This window comes from Mustela erminea, chromosome 18 (assembly GCF_009829155.1).
Source record: "Mustela erminea isolate mMusErm1 chromosome 18, mMusErm1.Pri, whole genome shotgun sequence".
NCBI lineage: Eukaryota > Metazoa > Chordata > Mammalia > Carnivora > Mustelidae > Mustela > Mustela erminea.
This window is the reverse complement of record NC_045631.1, coordinates 57,028,025-57,044,276: the sequence shown is the minus strand read 5'-3', so window position 1 is coordinate 57,044,276 and position 16,252 is coordinate 57,028,025. Positions and strand designations below refer to the sequence as shown.

The 16,252-nt window shown below is 57.8% G+C and overlaps 1 protein-coding gene across 2 annotated transcripts in view; it reads left to right on the top strand.

The window, feature by feature from the left end:
- Positions 1 to 16,252, top strand: part of UBE2O (ubiquitin conjugating enzyme E2 O) — a 56,507-nt gene that overhangs the window by 32,623 nt on the left and 7,632 nt on the right. The window contains exons 2-10 of one of the 2 annotated variants that reach the window (XM_032319820.1): positions 10,884 to 10,943; positions 11,046 to 11,156; positions 12,719 to 12,816; positions 13,248 to 13,311; positions 13,988 to 14,131; positions 14,533 to 14,642; positions 14,789 to 14,864; positions 15,187 to 15,659; positions 16,012 to 16,166. In XM_032319820.1, the coding sequence (XP_032175711.1) occupies positions 10,884 to 10,943; positions 11,046 to 11,156; positions 12,719 to 12,816; positions 13,248 to 13,311; positions 13,988 to 14,131; positions 14,533 to 14,642; positions 14,789 to 14,864; positions 15,187 to 15,659; positions 16,012 to 16,166 (1,291 nt within the window). Of the gene's footprint in view, positions 1 to 10,883; positions 10,944 to 11,045; positions 11,157 to 12,718; positions 12,817 to 13,247; positions 13,312 to 13,987; positions 14,132 to 14,532; positions 14,643 to 14,788; positions 14,940 to 15,186; positions 15,660 to 16,011; positions 16,167 to 16,252 lie in introns of both variants that reach the window. The other variant, XM_032319819.1, reaches the window with a different exon arrangement.

Below are 16,252 nucleotides of genomic sequence, written 5' to 3'. Positions count from 1 at the left end.
CCTTTTGTCTGTGCCACAGTCGCCAGGCCATTGGCGCCCAGGGGATGTGCAGTAGCCCAGGATGTGTTTTCGTGTCATCTGCCTTGAGATGGTGACCATAGGTGTTGGAGAAACAAGCGGGGTTGCTGTGGGCTCAGGGAGGTTGTGTTTCTCCCGTGTGGGGTCCCTCGTAGTCCTGCAGCCACAGGACTCCGAGACCGTCCCTTTGAGCTACTCCTCCCTTGTTGCGTTTTCAGAGGACAGTTAGGATAGCCAGGGTTGGGGTCGTCTTTTCAGAATGACCTCCTAGGGACTGGACGGGGACAGGGCCCTCCCTTCCTCTATCCTGATAACCTCTCTGTTAAGACCCTCTGTTACGTACCAGGGACCGTGCAGACGGGTCACCCCGAGACCGGAGACTTTGTTCCCGTATGGATTCCCAGGCCACAGGGCTGGGGTGGGGCCCGAGAGCCTGCATTTCAGGGAGCTCTGGGGAGATGGTGGGGCTGGCGTCAGGCCACCCTGTGAGTGTCCGCACGGCTCTCAGTGCCCTGGGGCTGTGCCCGCGGGCCATGCCGTGGGCTGTGCATGCCCAGTGAGGAAGGACAGGCTAGCAGAACCAGACCTGTGGAGTGATATGGCGGGGGTAGCCTTGGGCAGCTCCATCACCTCTGAGAGCCCCTGACCCCTGTGCGGAGTGAGAGCACAGGGAGTGGGGCCCCTGCGGAGGCTGCAGGTATGGAGGAGGCAGAGCTCGGCGGCTCCTCCCCCGTCCCGTGCGAGCGCAGCGAAGGTCAGTCATGGCTCCCTGAGCTCACCTGACGCCAGGCCATGTAAGGGAAGGTTGAAGGTCTAGAAGGCGGTGAGGCCCTGAGCCCTCTCTGCGCCTGGACAGTTGGCCTGCTGCTGCTTCCTCCCAGGCATGCCCGCAGCCCCAGGACAGTGGCCTGGCCCCGAGAACAGAGCACAAGTCCACACAGTCGTGTTTACTGTTTCCTTTTCTACCTTCTAGTCATACTTCTCGAGGAGGGAGCTTGCCTCCTACAGCTTCCCATTTGTACCCTCCCTTCCAATTCGGGAGGCCCCGGGCTGTTTTTTTCTTTTTGAGTCAGGTCGAAAAGCCTGGGGCCAAGAAAAGGGGGACAGTGTCCTCCTCCAGGCCGCTCTGGCCGCCGAATCCGTCCCCCCCCCGCTGAAGATCGCGGCATCTGCAGAGACCCAGTTCTGCTGCCCAGGCGCCTGCTGACCTGCCGCCAGCCGCAGCACCCTGGGCCTGCCCCCTCACTTAGCAGCAGTGGGACTCCGGCCCCTCGTTCTTTCCCCTGGGGCAGGCTGCGCCTCCAGGATGTTCCCGCAGGCCGGCAGGCTGCAGCTGCATCTTCCAGGCCATGATGCATGATGCTGCGTTGCGCAGCCCCACCGCAGCTGCTGGCCTAGGATGTGTGATCAGAGAGGGGGTTCGCTGGCGACATGCTGCCCCTGGGGCCGGAGAGTACAGAGGCCTGGCCAGTTTTCATTGAAGCCGAGGAGGTGGTGGACATCCCTTGCCCTTAGTTCTGTGCAGCCTGGCCCTTCCCACCGTCCCCCACCGACCATCCAGAAACAGGAACTTCTGTCTCCCCACCCAGCGAAGCAGTACCTGTACTCGTGTATAAATGTTTTCACGTATTTTCATTTTGTCCCTCCACCCAAATGTCTATTCCTTAAATACGAGGCACATTCCTACAGATTTTTTATTCTTGTTTTTATTTGAATCTATAGGAAACACTAAAAAATTATGGAATTAATTGACCTGAGTCTACGGTTTTAGCAGAACTTCTGGTGAATGGTTTCTGTAGCACATGATTGACAGAATTTTCTAGTTCGGGGCACTGACCTTTGTCTTTCTTCCATACTGCCCAGACATTTCCAGCTGTCCTCTCTCCTCCCCAGGCATGTGAGGCCCTCTGGTCATTTGTGTTTTGCTGGTAAAACCTTCTATCCTCAGGTGGGCGGCTCGCTGATTGTTGTCAGGCGTTGTCAGGGGCTGGCCACATGATGGTCAACTGCTCTGCGAAAGTCCTTACCCGGGCACACTCTGGAATCCCTGACCAGTCATACCCCTGGGCCCAGTGTGAACTGGGGACTCAGGCTTAAGAAGGAGCCAGAAGAGGAGCCTGGCTTTACCTACGGTGCCACTTCCTGCCCCCTCCAGCTTTCCTGTTCTGGAAGCCCCCACACTGACATCTGGAAAGAGTTCAAGGTGGCCCACCCCCACGGTGTCTATGTGTGAACATACAGATCCTGGGATTTTTGTTTGTTTGCTAATTTTTGGCTCCAGACCAACTTTTGATGGGAAGAGGAGTCTCTCTCCCCTTGATGTAGCTGGCCAAAGCCCTAGCCTGAGAACCCGCCGAGCTGGTCACGGGGGCAGGAGGGGGGCAGATAGGAAGGTCAGGTGGGACTCTCGGACTTCTTGAAAGTGAGCGGCCGTAGAATGTACATTTTACATCATGATCAAGGATACGTGCGTCAGCTGGACGCAGCTGGAAAGGTTTTCTCTGAACGATACCTTGCCACTTTGTCATGTCACAGATACTTCCCTTTCTCCCCCTCCCCGGTATTGGCCATGAACCCCTAAATTGATTTCATAACCCACTAATGAGTCACAGCCACAGTTTGAAAAACACTGCTCGAGGGAGCGTTCCATTCTAGGACTTCCGAAGCTTCTCCAGAATTCCTCACCGCCGGCATATTTCAGGCAGACCTGAGTAGCCTCTCTGCCCACCCGGTTGCATTGGCACTGGAGGGGAAGGGGTTAAGGTCTCTGTACCAGGTCCATGTAAATTCTTTAAAAGCAGTGTGCACTCCTTGTTTTGTATTTGTATGTTCCTCGCTAGCCCTCAATCTGCAGGAAGCGCTAGAGAAATTAATTGACCTCCATTCTAGGTTTCAGCAAAGTTTGTATGCAGTGGTTTCCTCTGCCCTTATCCCCACTCACGGAGCCGGGCTGCGGGGCTTTTCAGCCGAAGGAGCTCTTGTATGTGCAGCCAGACCCCCGCCGCCTTTTTTCTTTTCCTTTTTTTTTTTTTTAAGATGTTATTTATTTATTTGACAGAGAGATCACAAGTAAGCAGAGAGGCAGGCAGAGATTGGGCGGGAAGCAGGCGCCCCCCTGAGCAGAGAGCCCGATGTAGGGCTCGATCCCAGGACCCTGAGATCATGACCTGAGCTAAAGGCAGAGGCTTAACCCACTGAGCCACCCAGGCGCCCCAGACCCCCACCTTCTACTGCAGGGCCCTCCCAGTGCGGCGCTCACCACGGACCCACGGGCAGCACAGAAGTGTCTGTGACCTCCGCTGAAGGGACGGGGGTCTGGTTAGGAGGCCCCGGGGTCCCCAACACAAGTGGAAGCCCCGTTGACCTGTTTCACCGTTCTCCGGTTTGCCTTGGACTCAGAGCCCACTCCGGCCGTCCGGTGGGTGGGAGGGATGGTTTCGCCCAGCTTGCTCCTACCCCATGGACGTTGTCAACCCGCGGAAATTTCCAGTGCTGGTCTGACCTCATACTCCTTTCAGGACTCTGTTCTCGGAGTCCTGACCCAGGTAAACAGCCTCCTTCCTCCGTGTGTCTACGGGGCCACTTTCCCCCTCCCCAGGCCAAGCAGCAGGGCGGCTAGTTTTTCTTCTCCCAAGAAAGATCTGGTCTCCTCGCTGAGCACCGTGATGCTTCAGAGAAGTCTGCCCGAGGCCTGGGGCCTGGCTCAGTCCGGCCAAGTTTAGTAAAGCCTCCCTCGGAATACACAGCCAAACGGGGCCGCTGTAGGCTGTCCCCAGTTTTCCACTCGCTCACCAGGGGGGCAGGGTAGGGCTGGCCCTCAGCTGGCCCTGCGACAGCGGAGACTTCACAAAGTCCGCCGGGTGCTCGGCACGATGAGCCTTTTGAGGTTTTGAGTTTGAAGCTGTTCCCGATTGTAAGTTGAGGGTGTGGCGTTGAGAACATCCCTAACTCCCGGAACGACCTGCTTGGTTTTCCGCCGGCGGGACGGAAGGAGAGCGCGGGCATCTCCCGTCTGGCCGTCCCTGGGGTCCGCCGGGCAGTGGCGGTGGTCGGCGCGCGTTGTAGCCTTGACACAAACGCTTAGGCTCCTTTAAGCCCCTCTTTGCTTTCGTTGGGGACTTCTGCCCCTTCCCCTCTCACACGGAGCCCAGTGCTGGTGCCAGCTTTTCTCCCCCGAGGGGGTGCTTGGCCTCTGCTGAGGAGGCCAGCGCGAAGGCCCCGCCAAGTCCTATGAATGTGACGTTCAGATCCGTTTGAAAATTGCTTCTTATATGCGCTTCCTTGTATTTTCAACCTGTCAATCAGCCTCGGCTGCCTTTTTCTATTCATGGAACGTCTCTGCACAGCGAATTTGGCTTTCTCTAGGTCAGCGAGCAGCGGTGTTAGGAGCGGCAGCCTGGACCTGCTCTCATTCCTGCTGTGTTGTCAGTGCTGGGCCTCGAGGTGGCGGCTGAGGGGAGCAGCGTGCACCTAGGGTGAGGGCAGGGAGAGGGGAGTGGCCCTCCTGGTCCTCCTGGAGCTGACCTGGGGGTGCAGTGGAAGCGCCTGGCCCCGCTGCCAGGTCGCCTTTTCCCTGGGCCCTTACTGCTTCCCGACGGTGTGAGGCGCCTCATGAGCTCTGTCTTCCGAACACGTCCAGGGTGATCTGGTCCCCGCACCACCATTCTGGGGGCAGCCTCAGGGCTTTTGGCCTCAAGGCTGCTTATGTTTGGGGCTGGATGGTTCTTTGTCGTGGCACCGGGGCAGGGTGGGGGGCCGTCCTGTGCCCTGTTGGAGGGTCAGCTGCATCCATACCTGCCACTTCCCAGAAACCCCCTTCCCCAGCGGCTGACGGCCACAAACAAACGCGTCCAGAGACACTCCAGCTGCTGTCTGGGAGGCAACCTCCCCCCCCCCCCCCCCCCCCCCCCCCCCCCCGCCCCCGAGAACCGCCAGGTTCATTGGTCTCCCCACCCCTCCCTAAAGCGTGTTCTCCACCCAACAGCCAGAGGCTCCTTTTAATATCCTTGTCCTGTGTGCTCTCTGCTCCGAGCCTGCAGGGGCTTCCATCTCCATGAGGATGGAAGCCTAGGTCCTTCCCGCCGTCCATTCCAGCCCCACCTCCGCTGCCCTCTCCGGTCGTCCAGCGCGCCGGGCACACGGGTCTTTAAGGCAGCCCTCTCTCTGCTTGGAAAGCTCACTCCCCTCTGTACCCAGATCTCTGGTCAGATGTTACCTTGGAGTGGCCTTTCCTCACCAGCCGTGTAAAATAACTCACCCCTGCTTCCTCCCGCTCTGCCTCTCACCCCGGCCCTCGCGTTGCCTTGTTTTTCTGAATGGCACTTACCACCACCTGACCTGTGCGTGTGTGTGTGCCCCGTACACGTGTGTGTGTGCGCGTGCACATGTACGTCGTGTGCGTCTCTTCTGCCGCACTAGAACACAAGCTTTGTGACGCCAGGCACACAGGAGGTGCCAGTCATCGTTGTTCAGAGGAGTCATCTCCTCCAGAGCTGTGCCAGCGCCCCTGTCCCTGGGGGCAGAGGTGTTGTCGGACACTTGTTTCCAGAACAGGCAGGAGCAGCAAAGGATGTCCCGCAGTTCTGTCCCCAAATTGTCTGAAGTAACCCATACCCCCTTTAAAGATTTTATTTATTTGTTTGACAGAGAGACACAGCAAGAGAGGGAACACATGCTAGGGGAGTGGAGCTCCTGCTGAGCAGGGAGGCCGATGCGGGACTCGATCCCAGGACCCTGCGATCTTGACCTGAGCCGAAGGCAGGCGCTTAGGGACTAAGCCCCCCAGGTGCCCCCACGCATGCCCCCTTTAAAAGCCAGCCATGGTTCCTTCTCACAGAGACACATGAACACTTTGTCTTGGTATCTTGTTTGTTTCTATTCAGAATCTTCGGACAGCTACACTCTGCCTCCAGAAATGTTGATGGTCACCGCCTTAGAGGTGGTTCATTGTGGTAGAGCCAGTAATGACCCCTGAAATCTACCCATCGCCACCTCAGATCCCACCCTGGTAACCGTCTTCTTTGTTTTCGTTTTTTTTTTTTTAACTGCCATTGGGGTGCACCTAACAGAAACACATGGCTTTGTTCGAAGTCATTCACCTCATTTATTTTATTATTAATTATTTTTATTAACATATAATGTATTATTAGCCCGAGGGGTACAGGTCTGTGGATCGTCAGGCTTACACACTTCACAGCACTCACCATAGCACATACCCTCCCCAGTGTCCATCACCAGCCACCCCATCTCTACCCCACCTCCCCCCAGCAACCCTCAGTTTGTTTTGTGAGATTAAGAGTCTCTTATGGTTTGTCTCCCTCCCGATCCCATCTTGTTTCATTGTTTCCTTCTCTATCCCCCCATCCCCCCTCCCCGCCCTCCCCCTCAAATTCCTCATATCAGAGAGATGTGATAATTGTCTTTCTCTGATTGAGTTATTTCGCTCCGCATAATACCCTCTAGTTCCATCCACTTCATTATAAATGGCAGGATTTGGGGGTTTTGATGGCTGCATAGTATTCCATTGTATATATATTCCACATCTTCCTTATCCATTCATCTGTTGATGGACATCTGGGCTCTTTCCATAGGTTGGCTGTTGCGGACATCACTGCTATAAACATTGGGGTGCACATGCCCCTTCAGATCACTGCATTTGTATTTTTAGGGTAAATACTCAGTAGTGCGATTGCTGGGTTGTAGGGTAGCTCTATTTTCAACTTTTTTTCTTTTTAAGATTTTATATATTTATTTATTTGACAGAGAGAGGGAGAGAGATCACAAGGAGGCAGGCACGCAGAGAAAGAGGAGGAGGCAGGCTCCCTGCTGAGCAGAGATCCGATGCGGGGCTCGATCCCAGGACCCTGAGATCATGACCTGAGCTGAAGGCAGAAGCTTAACCCACTGAGCCATCCAGGCACCCCTGTTTTCAACTTTTAAAGGAGCCTCCACTCTGCCTTCCAGAGTGGCTGCCCCAGCTTGCATTCCCACCAGCAGCAGTGTAGGAGGGTTTCCCTTTCTCTCCGCATCCTCGCCAGCATCTGTCGTTTCCTGACTGGTTAATTTTAGCCATTTTGACTGGTGTGAGGTGGTATCTCATTGTGGTTTTCATTTGTATTTCCCTGATGCCGAGTGACGTGGAGCACTTTTTCATGTGTCTGTTGGCCATCTGGATGTCTTCTTCGCAGAAATGTCTGTTCAAGTCTTCTGCCCATTTCTATTTTTTTTTTTAAGATTTTATTTATTTATTTGACAGACAGAGATCACAAGTTGGCAGAGAGGCAGGCAGAGAGAGAGAGAGAGAGAGAGAGAAGAAGAGAAGCAGGCTCCTTGCTGAGCAGACAGCCCAAAGTGGGGCTCGATCCCAGGACCCTGGGATCACGACCTGGGCTGAAGGCAGAGGCTTTAACCCACTGAGCCACCCAGGCACCCCTCTTCTGCCCATTTCTTGATTGCACTATCTGTTCTTTGGGTGTTGAGTTTGATAAGTTCTTTAAAGATTTTGGATACTAGCCCTTCATCTGATATATCATTTGCGAATACCTTCTTCCATTCTGTCAGTTGTCTTTTGGTTTTGTTGACTGTTTACTTTGCTGTGTGAAAGCTTCTGAACTTGATGAAGTCCTAATAGTTCATGTTTGCCCTTGCTTCCCTTGCCTTTTGGCAATGAGACGCACATGGCTTTGTATGCGGACTAGTTGAGCTCCAGAGCCTGGCGTGTTCCGCCAGCAGGCACAGCGCCCTCTAGGGGGAAGCCTCTAGCCTCTGGCACCTGCCGTCTGGATGCGTGATGTCTTCCTCTTCAGCCCCAGAAAGGAATAGGGCGTTGAATGCCTTTATAATCAGGAGAAGAATCACTGTCTGTTACAGGAATTCCCGCCAGGAATAGGTTTTACTCTGCTCTTATCTCTGCAGCTTGGGGACGGATGAGCTTGTCGTGTGGTTAAGAGAATGGCTTCTGCAGCCTGTCAGAGTTCAAGTCAAGGTCCACATGCGGAGCTATGTGACCATGAACAAGTTCCTCATTTTCTCTCCATGTCAGTTCACTCATCTGTAAAATGGGGATGATTTAGTACGTACAGTAATAGTACGTCCTTCACAGCACTATGGATAAAACACACCAAGTACAAGTATACTGCTTGAGACATAGTAAGCGCCAGTTGCTGTAGGCAGAGGACACTGAGCTCCCAAGCCACCAGGAGCGCAGCGCTGCCCTCCGAGTGGGGACATGGGGAGCCTTAGTGATGTGGATAGCACATGGTGGGCGCAGGGAGAGGAAGGGGGCGTTTGGAAGGAACTGCGCGGTGGAGAGGCACACGGATGGGAGAGGACTGGCTTGTTTGGGTGAAGGTAGCGCCCTGCGTGGGTGGGACATAGGGAGTTGGGAAGGAAAATGTTGAGAGAAGGGAGAGCCTTGCACGTTGTCCAAAGCCCTTCTAGACGCTCTTGTCATTTTTCTGGAATTCCCAGGGGATTCATCAGAAGAGTGGCCGCCATGCCCCTCCTCCTTGTTGCTTCACTCTGCTCCGCTCTCAGCACTGTCAGGGCTTTGGAGAAATGTCCCTCCTTGTCACGGAAGGTTGTTAGAAGAGCCTGGAGACCAGGCTTCACCCTGGAGTGGACTGTGGCAAAAGGCCAGCCACAGGTGCAGAGGGCCCCGTCCGGAGGACGGTGTTTGCTAACCAGGCCCCCTCACCCTGCCTCTGGCCTTGCAGTGATGCCAGCCTTCACTCCTGCCTTGTTCCCGCATCAGCCTCCACGTGGGAGCCTCAGTTTCCCCTGTGCATTCAGGAGCAGTGTCCCATGGCCAGGGTGCCGTGAGGCTGGGCAGTGTGCCGACCGTTCAGGATCTGTGCCTATGCTGCTCCATTCCCTGCAGCTCTGTCAGGGACCCACGCAGACCCCCAGGTGGGGACACGATCTACAGGGGGGGGTTGGGGGCTTTTCTCAGGGATGTCTGGGCAGACGAGGCAGCCTGTGCCCGAGGCCACAGCTCCCAGCGAGGATGGCACCCCCTTGCCCTGCACAGCAGTCCCTCTCCCACTGGATTTCCTGGCACTGCAACTTTGGTTTCTATGGCAACTTGGAGAGAATTGCAATTGTGGCTTTTTAAAGTCTAAACTGGGAGCAGAGGTTTGAGGTAGGTTGGGATAGCACTGGAAATACCATGTCCCAGACCAGAGCTGTGGGCGCAGAGGGTCACAGGACAGGAAGTTCTTTGAGTCAGAAAAGTGGCACCATCACCCCAGCAGAGCCTTAGCAGAGTTCCGTGTGCCCCCCGCACCCGACTCCCGGGATCTTTGCGCAGAGTGAAGAAGAGCCTGAACTCAGAGGGTCTCCACCTGTGGCTTGGGGGCCAGTGGCCTCAGGAGGAGCGGTCACATGTGGCAGTTGCTGAGTGCGTCCTGTGTGCCAGGTGCCCTGGGCCCATCTGTGCTTTCGTTGCCTTGTTAATCCCTGACCCACTGTGAGATGGCTGCCCCCACCCCCCCTGCACAGGTCGGCGCAAGCGATCTGCCCGAGGTTTTGGAGTGGGTACATCTCCGTGTCTGGCTCAGGGACCCTGGAGGTTAACACCTGGGCTCGCTCTCGTCTGGCTCGTGGCCTATATTCCCACGTAGGAAAGACCTCTATCACCTGTTGATGGTGGAGCCCATTGCTTCCCCCTTTACTTTTGGGGTTTTTTTTAAAGTTTTATTTAAGTCGCCTCTATACCCAGCATGGGGCTTGAGCTCATGACCCCGAGACCCCGAGAATAAGAGTCCCACGCTCTTCTGACTGAGCCCACCAGGCACCCCTCCCCTTTAGTTTTTGAAGGTCCGATCCTCCTGATGGCAGGGTCGTCTTAGCCGTCATCCCCGCAGTTTCGGGGACCTTGAGCCAGGGTCTTTTTAATGTCCCCATTCTCGTTCCATGGCGGTCACCTTTCCATGCCCCAGGTCTTGGAGTGGGGGCAGTGATCTTAGGGGTCTGGGGTTGGGCATTGTTTGAGAGAGCAGCTCTCGCTTCCCTGTGGTTTGGGGTGTTGGAGGTGCCCGTCCTGAGGAGATGGGCAGTCGCAGAGCCTCACCCATGGCTCCATGGAGAACTCCGGAGCAGCACCCTGGGTTAGCGGAGCCAGCAAGGGAGATACGCTGGCCTGGCGGAGGACCGTCTTGCGCCTGCGCCGTGGGAGGGCGCCCCTGGGCCTGGCAGAGGGAGGGGAGGGCTCTCGAGAGACCCAGCTGTCCTCGGGGGCCGCTGCCGCGGGGTGTTTGCAGCTGGAGGGGTCAGGTGCTCGCTGTGCACGTGGCCGGGCTCCGGAGCCTGCTGTCCTGGGTTAGCCCAGGCCCGCGGCCTCCGCAGCACACGAGATAAGGACCGGGCTGCGGCTGGCCAGAGAGGATAGCCGAGATTAGAAGGTCGTGTCCGGTGACAGCAGGCCTCGGGGTGACCTGCTCAGCTCCGTGTCACACTCACTCTCCACCGCCTCTGCTCAGCGCTCAGCAGCAGGGGCCGGGCAGGCGCTTGGAGAAAGAAAAGGGATTTCGCTCCCAGCAGAGTGCTTTGCCGTGTGAGGGGCTGCTGATCCCTTCATGAGAGCGAGGCCCTTCTGCCACCTGCCACTTCATGCAGCTTCTCTGTACGGTTGCAGTGACCGTCCTGTCAACATCGCGCTTGCCTCTGCAGGGTGGGGGAGGTGGCGTCTGAGGGTTGGCCTCTCGGGCTGGGTGCGATCAGAGCGGGCTGTGGCACGTGCCGAAGCCGCCCCCGGGATCTGTGCGGCCAGCTGGACGCGTGTGACCACGTGGGTGAGAAGTTGGGAGAAAGATGCAGCTTCTGCGGACGTCAGAGGCCGTTGTGTCACACTGTGCTCTTCTCCTCAGCTGAAGCTCGAGGACCGCTCCGTCGTGCCCCGGGACGTGGTCCGGCATATGCGATCCACCGTGAGTCTTGTGCGGGGGTGGCCTGGGGATGGTCTGGGCCGGGTCTGCCCTGGTGGCGGGGACCGTGCGCGTCCTCACGCCTGGATGCCTTCTCCTCCCCAGGACAGTCAGTGCGGCACCGTGATCGACGTCAGCATCGACTGTGCGGTCAAGCTGATCGGCACCAACTGCATCATCTACCCCGTCAACAGCAAGGACCTCCAGCACATCTGGGTGAGAGGCCCCGCCTGACAGCCCTCCTCCCGCGGCCCCCGCACCCCTGCCGCACCCGCCCGGCACTCAGGCAGGGGACAGCCCGCTAGTGTGTGCCCGGGGCAGTGCCTCGGGCTGCTGGGCATGAGGTCGGGCACGTCCCGTGCCGCCAGCGTGGCCGCTGCTGCTGGTCTCTTTACCTCGCTGCCGCTCCTCTCTGTCGCTTCCTTTGTGAAAAACACATTTCTTCGTTCATTTCTTTTTTAAATGATGTCAGACTCAGGAGAAGCTGTGAGTTCTGTGCTCCCTGCGTCCTCGGGCTCCTTGGCTGTGAGCCTTTCCCTGCACTTGCCCCATCATGACCTTCCTTCTCCCGTCCCCTGTCTCCTCGCTGCCTGCTCTGCTCTCTGAAGCCTTGGGAAGCCGGCTGCGGGTCGAGTGCCCCCAGTTTAGGAAGTCAGCCCTGGGCATGGCTGTCCCGTCCCCAGACTCCATGCAGCGTCCCTCCCGTACCCCTCCTCCCGCTCCGACCCAGAATTCCATTCAGGAGCACACGCTGCTTGTAGCTGTCGGCTCTTCCATTCCTCATCTGGAACCGCTCCCCAGTCTCGCTTTGTCGTCCGCCCCCTGGCACCTTCTGCTGGCCGACCCTGAGCGTGGAGCTCTGTGCCGTCGCCTCCTGACCAGAATCAGGCACCTGTATCCTCGGCAGGGCCGCCCAGTGACCCCTGAGCTCCGCCTGGCCCCATGTGTCCAGTGGCCGCAGCCGGGGGCGGAGGTTTTGACTCTGATCCTAGCCGTGTCTGCCGCACCTCCCGACGAGGTCCTCTCTCATGCCTTTGCTAGTGATTCTGCTTTGTGACGAGGTGCTCCGAGATGGCGGCAATAACCTGTCGCTTGTGAAACCCCAGTCTGCTGGCCCTGGACTCTGTGAGCCTCCCCCTCCCCGGCAGCCAGGGCTCCGACGGCCTCTGACGGTCTCTGGGGGGCTGTATGAAGCCCGTGTTCTTCCTCATGTTGAGAAGTCGGCATTCTGTGCAGAACGGCTGTGCCTTCAGCCTCATTTGTGGATTTATTCATATGTTTTTTACATCTGGGTGGACTCAGATTCCTGTTTTGTCCAATCGGCTGTAATTCCTGACTACCATTGTTTGTTTTGTTGCTTAAATTATCACAGATTTGGCCAGTAAGAGCCCCTTCGAGCTGACATCAGTGTCATTTATATCCTCTCTCTCTCTTTTTTTTTCTTTCCTTTTTAAGCACTTTCTGACTTTCTAGCTTTCCTGATCCAGCCCTGGATCATTTGTCCAAAGAGCCTTGGTTCCTTTCAGAGGAGAATGGGATTCTGGTATTGTCTCATTGCCACAAGGCAGCTGCCCGCCGAGGCCTCCTCCATCCTGGGAAGGGGAGCTGGGCTGTGGCCCGGAACTCCCGGGGGGAAGCCAGCCCCTTAGGCCATGGCCGACTGGCCCAGGCAGGAAGCCCTCTGGATCGCTCCTCCTGTGTCGCAGGGTACAGAGGGACAGGTGTGCTGCACACCAGAGCCACTGCCGCCTCTCACGCCCCGTTCCCTCCATCTGCAGCCTTTCATGTATGGGGACTACATTGCCTATGACTGCTGGTTGGGGAAGGTCTATGACTTAAAGAACCAGATCATCTTGAAGCTGTCCAACGGTGCCAGGTACGCGGCTCACCACACGGGGCCACGCTGGGAAGGGGCCGCCCGGGGACAAGGAGCCAAGTGTGTTTTCTCCCGGGGCCCGTGAGGACATGTGCTGCAAGCGCTCAGGGCCTGACCATGGACTGGTCTCCTGTCGCCCTGGCCTCATTTAGAGTGTCTGCTAGGGGTTGATGCTTTATTTTAGACACTCTTTAATGGTAGCGAGCTCTCCCGTATGGGTTAGGGTCTGGTTGGTTTTGAGGGAGTTACTTGTGCAGGTGTGGGGGCCGAGCTGTGGGTAGGGGTAAATCACGCCATCGCAGGGCCTGCCAGCATCTCAGTGCCTCCGGGTAACTCCTTGTGATACTGGTCAGCCCCGCTGTGTCTCCTGCGGCCTCCCCTGGGGCTCTGTCACTGTGCCCCATGAACCAAATCCCTGTTCGCCATTTCAGGTGCTCCATGAACACAGAAGATGGCGCCAAGCTCTACGATGTCTGCCCCCACGTCAGCGACTCTGTACGTGTGCCCCGCCCATGCAGGCTTCTTGAGGGGTGGGCTTGGGGGGGCAGGATTCATGTTCCTTGCCCCCTGGGCTGCACGGGAAGGAGGACTGCTTAGCAGCCAGCTTGGAGGTAGCCCAGGCTAAGCAGGTGCTGCCTCTGGGCCGAGTGGTTTCCGACAAAAGGAGTGCGTGCACCCCAGAACGTCCAGAAGTTGGGCGCGGGCAGGAGGTGTTGGAACTTTTCTTTGCGTTTTGTTAACTCGAGCTCACTCTTTAAAAAAATATCTATAGTAGTAGAGTCTGTACACTTGTTCTTACGCTGGGATATTCTAGAACAGTCGTATGTGACCTTGCTTTATAAATAAGTATGGCGGTGTGGGGGTTACAAGAGCAAACAGGTTTGGGGACTGCTGCCCTCGAGAGTCCTCGAAGTGTCTCCCGACCGACATCGTGGACATGGCCTTGAGAGTGTGTTACAATGAGTCAGATGTGCCTTCTCTTAAGCTCTCTGGCTGACTTATATGCACTGTGGTTTGAGAGCTGCTGCTCTGGAGCCCAAGGGTCTGTTCCAGCTTGGGGAGGCAGGGGAGCATGCAGGGGTGAGGCAAGAGAAGGGGTGGATGTGGAGAGCTCCGGCCCTCGAGGAAGTCCCACTCACAAGGACTTTTCCTCTGGCCCCAAACTCTGCAGGGTCTCTTCTTTGATGACTCCTATGGCTTCTACCCGGGCCAGGTGCTCATTGGCCCCGCCAAGATCTTCTCCAGCGTCCAGTGGCTGTCGGGGGTCAAGCCTGTGCTCAGCACCAAGAGCAAATTCCGAGTGGTGGTGGAAGAGGTAGGGGCTGGGGTGGAGCCACCTCCTCAGCCTCCGTGCCCCAGAGCTGAGCTGCAGCCCGCTCCCTCCTTGTCTGCTCCAAGGGCTAAGCCCTACTCCTTAGCCCTTTGATCGGAAAGGGCTCTAAGTAAAGGGAAGCCAGGGTGTGCTCATGAGGTGACTGCTAGGCACATGACCCCCAGCCTGACCGACCCCGCCAGAGCAAGGTGGCGAGTGGCAGATCCGCTGGGCCCTGACGTGGTGGGGGTCCCCGGGGTGAGGCTCTGGTAGTTACCAGTGGAGCCTGCTCTGGGGGTGTCCTGCTTGGGGCCCTGTACTCTGACGACCCTCTTCCTGCTCTGGAGGTCAGGTGGGCTCTGGGCAGCTGCTGACTAAGGCCCTGTCCCACCCACCGTCCCCAGGTGCAGGTTGTAGAGCTCAAGGTCACATGGATTACCAAGAGTTTCTGTCCAGGGGGCACGGACAGCGTCAGCCCCCCGCCCTCTGTCATTACTCAGGAAAACCTAGGCAGGTGAGTGGCCCCAGCGTGCCCCCAGCAGCCCCAGTGGCACGCCCGAGCAGGTCTCTGGGCCAGAGTCGTAGGGGAGCTGAGGTTGAGGGTGGCGTGCGGGGCGCTGACATCAGCTGTGGCCCAGTCCCCACTTCTCTCCCTCCCAGGGTGAAGCGTCTCGGATGCTTTGACCATGCTCAGCGGCAGCTGGGGGAGCGCTGTCTGTATGTCTTCCCAGCCAAGGTAGAGCCGGCCAAGATTGCCTGTGAATGTCCAGAAAAACACTGCGCCCAGGGGGAGGGCTCTATGGCCAAGAAGGTATGTCCTTGGGGTTGGGATCGGTGGGCATTTGAGGAACTGGCCTTGAGCTATTTCCACAGCCAGGAAGGACAGTCTGTGCTTTAGGCCTTGGGGGGCAGCCCTGATCACCCTTGCAGGCCACCTAGGTGTGTATAGCTGCCCCCCCCCCGCGCCCCGAGTCGCCTGGGTGTCCCCCATGCCCGGGGTGGGGCCGTGCCGACCCTGCGGCTCCACAGCGCCCGTCCTCCCTGCTCTGCCCTCCCAGGTGAAGCGCCTGTTGAAGAAGCAGGTTGTGAGGATCATGTCCTGCCCCCCGGACGCGCAGTGCCCCAGAGACCATTCCACGGAGGACCCGGGAAAGAAAGGAGGGGCCAGAGCCAAGAGCGAAGCAGGGTCCGTCAGCCCCGAGGAGACGCCCGATGGGTCCGCCAGCCCGGTGGAGATGCAGGACGAGGGCTCGGAGGAGGCCCCGGATGCGGGTGAGCCGCTGCCCCCCTTCCTGCTGAAGGAGGGCGGGGACGACAGGCTGCACTCGGCAGAGCAGGACGCGGATGACGAGGCTGCTGACGACACGGACGACACCAGCTCGGTGACCTCCTCGGCCAGCTCCACCACCTCCTCCCAGAGCGGCAGCGGCACGAGCCGAAAGAAGAGCATCCCCTTGTCGATCAAGAACTTAAAGCGAAAACACAAGCGGAAGAAGAATAAAATCACTCGTGACTTCAAGCCAGGGGACAGGTAAACCTGGAGGGCACCCTCTCCCTCCTGGCCGAGGGTCCAGCCTGAGGCCGTCCCTTTGGCACCTATACGTACACACGTGCACGCACACGCACACGGGCTGCGAGCCCTCTGCAGGCTCGGGGGTGCCCAGCTGAGGCGACGTCGGTGCCCAGGGTTGGCCTGGGTGGAAAGGAGTGATCTGGGAGCGGGGGTGGCGGGTAGCGTAGTGGCCCTGGCCCCGAGTCTGGTCGAGCTCTCCCCAGTGAGACCTTTCTCAGAGGAGGCTGTAGGTGAGCACCTAGGGACCTGTTTGTCTTCTTCTCGCCCGTTTCGTGCGGCCTGGCTGGCTGGTTGCGCCGTGCGCCCGCAGGGTGGCCGTGGAGGTGGTGACCACCATGACCTCGGCAGACGTCATGTGGCAGGATGGCTCCGTGGAGTGCAACATTCGCTCCAACGACCTCTTCCCTGTGCACCACCTGGACAACAACGAGTTCTGCCCCGGAGACTTCGTGGTGGATAAACGAGGTAGTGCCAGCTCTAGAAGGCCGCCTGGCCAAGGGCCTCGGCTGGGCCTGGGAAGGATGGGCCGGAGGTCTCGGGGCAGGGAGGAG